Source organism: Cygnus atratus, chromosome 1 (genome assembly GCF_013377495.2).
Source record: "Cygnus atratus isolate AKBS03 ecotype Queensland, Australia chromosome 1, CAtr_DNAZoo_HiC_assembly, whole genome shotgun sequence".
NCBI lineage: Eukaryota > Metazoa > Chordata > Aves > Anseriformes > Anatidae > Cygnus > Cygnus atratus.
In genome coordinates, this window is record NC_066362.1 from 14601907 (window position 1) to 14607319 (window position 5413).

The 5413-nt window shown below is 41.7% G+C and overlaps 1 protein-coding gene across 1 annotated transcript; it reads right to left on the reverse strand.

Moving 5' to 3' along the window:
* Positions 1 to 1278: 1278 nt before the first annotated feature.
* Positions 1279 to 5159, reverse strand: SYPL1 (synaptophysin like 1). The gene is made up of 6 exons (XM_035549447.1): positions 5143 to 5159; positions 4752 to 4821; positions 3918 to 4036; positions 3300 to 3504; positions 2261 to 2449; positions 1279 to 1407 (listed from the first exon to the last, which is right to left on the reverse strand). Exons 2-6 carry the CDS (start codon positions 4818 to 4820, stop codon positions 1279 to 1281), a joined length of 711 nt encoding a protein of 236 aa, XP_035405340.1. The 5' UTR covers position 4821; positions 5143 to 5159.
* Positions 5160 to 5413: the final 254 nt, after the last annotated feature.

Consider the following 5413-nt stretch of genomic DNA (forward strand, 5'->3'; position numbering starts at 1 on the left):
CAGAGGAGGGCGATGAAGATGGTGAAGGGCCTAGAGGGGAAGACATGCGAGGAGCGCCTGAGGTCACTGGGCCTGTTCAGCCTGCAGAAGAGGAGGCTGAGGGGGGACTTCATCGCAGTCTACGGCTTCCTCGCAAGAGGGAGTGGAGAGGCAGGTGACCTATTCTCTGTTATCACCAGTGACAGGACCCAAGGGAACGGTGTGAAGCTGAGGCAGGGGAAGTTTAGGCTGGACATCAGGAAGAGGTTCTTCACCGAGAGGGTGGTCGCACACTGGAACAGGCTCCCCAGTGAAGCAGTCACTGCACCAAGCCTCTCTGAATTTAAGAGGAGATGGGACTGTGCACTTAGTCACATGGTCTAAACTTTTGGGCAAACCTGTGCAATGCCAGGAGTTGGACTTGATGATCCTTATGGGTCCCTTCCAACTCGGGATATTCTATGATATTCAGGTAACTGTAGTCCTGTTCTTTGAGATACAAAGACTGTCCACACAATGAGTTTCTTTACTCCTAGAAGCCTCAACATTAGCTATTAGAACATGTTCACAAGCTAATATATTAGCATTGTGAAGTATTAGTATTAGAACATATTAGTATTTGTGGAAGTGTTGAACCATACTTTGTTTTAATGTCAGCCATTGCACATACATAATCTTAGAGAAATGATCTTCTATTGCAACTCAGCTGTCTTCTTGTCCCAAGATATTTAATAGTAACATATTAAACACAGAAATAACACCCTTCTAGTGAGACTGGTTGACAGATTTGATACAGTAACCTAGACCATCTGCAAACCCATGTATGATGACTACAACCATGACAAAGCTACAAGTTCTACTCATATGGTTTTTGCAAGGTACCCATCAGAGGAGGCAGCTGAACTACATTTTCATTGGAATTTCACACGCCCTAGTTACATTTACATTTCATTTTCATTAAAGGCTTATTAGAAGTAAATAGGTTGCAGGCGTAACCCAAATGCAGTTGCTCCTTACCCATCCCTCCTATGTGGGTAATATAAGAACTCTCCCCAAAACATCAGTAACCTCAACATCTTGCTCTTCAGAGATTTGTACAAAGTTGTGCAGCTTTTTGTTAAGGCATAATATATTTCAAGATAACATTTCAGTTGAAATTTCAAAGACCTTATGTCAAGCTAATACTCCGTGCAGACTTCCATTTTGTACTATCAGTTATTACCAAAAGGAATCCTAATAGCTCCATGCTCTTGGCAATGCAATGTGAAGTGCTTCTACCTTCAAGGTATCATCTTGCTTTCATATTCTTTGAGCTGGATACATTCCTGCAACTTGAGAAATTTTGTTTGACTGGTTGTGCAAGTTGGTGTCCTTGTATACAAACCAAATATTTCCTCCCCACAAAACCATATTAAGTAAGCCAAATACCTGTAAGTTAAGAGAAAAAAGGTGAGTTTAGGCTTAAAAGAACTCCCACACATCAAGAACACAGAATATGACTTCAAAACAAGCCAGAAACAATAGCTCTCTCTGGAACCTCTAACTGGGAGGAGACACTGGCACATGCTTTCAAGTATTACAGGGTATTTTAAATAGACTTTGAAAAAAAAAAGTCAGATAGTCAACTTATTCCATACAAAGGACAGTTCTACAAGTTTTCTTCAGTCCCTCAGTACCCCTGCATATGCAGAGCACATGATTGATTATTGGGCCAACAAATTATAACAGTTCTAAAGAGCAGAATTTACTAGGAGAATCATACAGTGAGCCTCATTTGCCCTGCTGTGAGGAATAGTTCTGTCTATGAATGAGCACTCCATACCAATCTTTGTCTTATAAAGGAACCTCTGATGTGTGAAAGTTCACGCACTTAAAAAAAAAAGCTAGGCTCAGCACCAAATGGAGAGCAGGAAGCATAATGTTTCCTCCGTACTTACGTAAGTCAGCAAGCCATTTGGGTGGCTGAGCAACATATGAAGGCGCTCTAGGCTAGAGACAGAAATAGTATGGCAACTTAAGTGTGTATGGAACTATCATATCTAGTAATTCTAAAAGACAGACCCTGCAAGTTATTTCTGTTCATTTCCTTGAAAGAAGTTTCCTTTAAAAATAAGGAATACCAGTCAATGTTTGCCACTGTATTAATAGGTCTGAATGACTGATATCCCATAAAGCAATCTTAAGTTGAAGCAACACGTATCAGTAGAATAGGATTCTCACGTACTATTGACTAATTCTGTAACACATTTATTGTACATCATACAGTGCAAAAAATACATACCACAGACACATTCAGAGTTCCCATTCTAGTCACAGAAACAAAGTGACAAGTTGTTCCTGGTGCGTTGCAAGAGTCAATTTGTGAAATAATACTGGCCCCCGTGGATATTTTGATGTCAGCAAGTGCCTTTGCCCAAGCAGAAGTACTGACTAGCCACAGAAAGGTTATTATGACAGTGACAAGTAAGTCCTACAGAAGAAAAGCATTCATTATAAAGGTTTTAAAAAATTGCATGAATGTACACAAGAAAATAAGGCAGAGACTATATCAGTTATATCAAAATAACCACATCAGTACTAACAAGCCCAAGCACATTTAGACATTCACAGTACTGTAATTACAACACAAGTTATAATCTGTTGATTATCAACTACAGAACTGTGTATGCCTTTTGTATTTATCAAGCATAAGCAATCTGATCCTTTGGAAGAAGTTAGTTTCTAAATCAGATGCCTGACACTTGTTATAAAAGTTTAAGTTGCAGTTTCACAAAGCTAGGGTACCAACAGGGAGAAGAAAGCAGATATTTAAGACTAGATTGCTGATATGCGAAGGCTTGGCTTGAAAGGTCACAAGATCCATTTTTGGACATGCTCTGGAATGTCTCATCCTGACGATCAAGGATTCAGTATTTAAGGTGAGTAAAATTCACAGGATAGCAATTTTCCCCTCTGCTACTCACATCTGCACAGCAGGTGCTCTACAGATGGCAAATTCCTAGTGACTAACAGAAGAGGCTCCCCCTACAGACCAAACGTATATTCAAATACAGGATAACGAAGAAGGTGTGTAGACACTGTTCACTTAAGAATGAACTTCATCCCAGTCTTTGACTCAGTAACAGGATAACATGCCACAGATTTCCATTTTCTGCTAAAGTGCTGTAGCCACTGATGCATGACATTTGGTTCAAGCTCCACCTATCTTTCAGAAATATTGAATATTCATAAATTAATTCAGGTATTCTTGTGTTAGCACTATTTCCCATCTCTTTATATTTTTAAAGGAGAAAACATTAAAATATCGTAGTATCACTTACAGTTAGTGGAAACTTGCTATTGTGTTGATACACATGCTTATATCCAACGTAAACAACAAGGGCAGCAATGCAGTAGAGTAATACCAACACTGCAAGTGTAACGAAGAACTGCGCAGAAGAGGAGAAGTTGCCCACGAGATAGCTGTCAGTCCAAGTACCACCACAGCGTTTTGGATCTGGTGCATTAAATACAATAGTATTCAGCCTGGAAAAGATGATACTTCATGTGGTTAGAGCTTGCTATACAGCAAAAACATCACAGTCATGCATCTAAACTACAAACTGATGAAAAGGCTGTTAAGATTGTGTTGTTTTGCTGATTAAATCAATTTTGCAGCTTTTACACTCTGCTAGGATATAGTTTAAGGCAGAGCAATTTAAAGCAGTAACAGAATCAATTGTCCACTCTAACTACTTGTTTTTGTAGGGCACTGAAAATCACAATGCTTTGAGCAGTTGTAACTAAATATTCACTTTTTTTTAAGCTACCACAGAGAAAGTCAGTGGGGTTTACTTTATATATCTGAATTAACAGCGTAAGCAATCATGAAGAAAAAGACACATGAAAGTAAAGATAACCAGCATGTAATGAGTAATAACTGAAGAGATAACACTCACCTGAATGGATATGCAAAAGCAGCTGTTACAGTTTTGTTCACCACACCCTTACAGGAAACTAAAAGGGTAGTTTCACCATGAAAGCCTCCGCAGGTTGCAAAAGCAAAAATGGAAAAAATCTACAGAAGTTCACACGTAGCCATATTAGTATACATCACCAGAACTCAGATGAAACAAATCCAAACTTTTGGCAAAAATAGCTAATGAAAGAGTAAGCAAAGGATGAAGCTAGTGATGGGAAAGCATTATGTGATGTCAAGAGGGAATGGAAATGTTGAGTTTCTATAACCAAGAAGAGAGAGCAACATAACTAGTAAGGCAATTTGAAAGTTTGTTTGCATTTTTCTCAGCTTTATAGTAGAAGTACCTTTTAAAATTTGAATGCTTACAGGAAAAGCCAGCACACCACCTCTCAGTTAATAAGCATTTTTAGGAGTCTCAGGCACCCACAGCTGTGCATTAAAGCAGCTGGAAGCTGCACACTCAAAGCATCTCTAGCTCTTGCTTTCCCTTTGTTCACTAAAAAAGCCTCAACCCTCCAGTGAGGAGAACACAAGATTCCAACACTGGGCAGCACAAGTTACTATAATATTTGTAATTAACACATAATCCTATTAATCTACAGAACTGCTTTCTTCCCTCCCAGCCAGAAGAGCAGCTTTGTTGAGCAGCCACCAGCAGCAAGACAAAGCAGGGAGCCAGCAGCCTGTTAACACACACCTCATCAGGCCTGCCCCACTAAGGCATGGGAGCAAAGCGAGACCCAGGCCAAAAGGAGAAACAGCCCCACGAAGGAAACAAGGCCTCCCCCAGGGCCTTCCCAGCCCCACTCACCCACTGAAGGACCTTTATGAAGCCCAGGGGCTCCAGCAGCATGCCAATGTCCACCCGCAAACCAAACATCCTGAAAGACACCAGAGCAGCCTGCAACAACCACAGAAACCCACACCAGGGCCACCTTCCCCAAGGCACCCCTTTATAGGGCCAGTGGCCCTGCTCCACCCCACCCTACCCCACCAATTATGTCACGCTGGAGGTAGCCCCATCCAGTTACCTCATACTGGGATGGCCCTGCCCCTTGTTATGTCACACTGGGGTCCATCAGCCTCAAATTCGAGGGAAAGTTCAGCTGTGTGGGGTGGTTGCTGTTGCCATGGAGGGCCTTGTCTCCAGGTGGGGATCCTGCTTGGGGAAGCAGTGCAGTAAGAGACACAGGAAGGAACACCTTTGGCCATTTTGTGAAATACGACAGCAGTGACTACATCAGGAGGCAGAGGGGGATGTGCTCAGCTGAAGTTTGGTGAAACCACAGTGAGGCCCTGAGTGCTGTGGTGTCAGGGCTGTGTGTCCTCGTGGCCAAGCCATGCATTAGGAACAACGGGTAGTGGCCAAAGGACAAGCATGATTCAGAGTGCCCTGTGTGCCATACCTGGATTTGGGACTTACTGATCTTATTAGATCTTATTAGAGTAGTCAGCCATGCTTTGGGCAGGGGA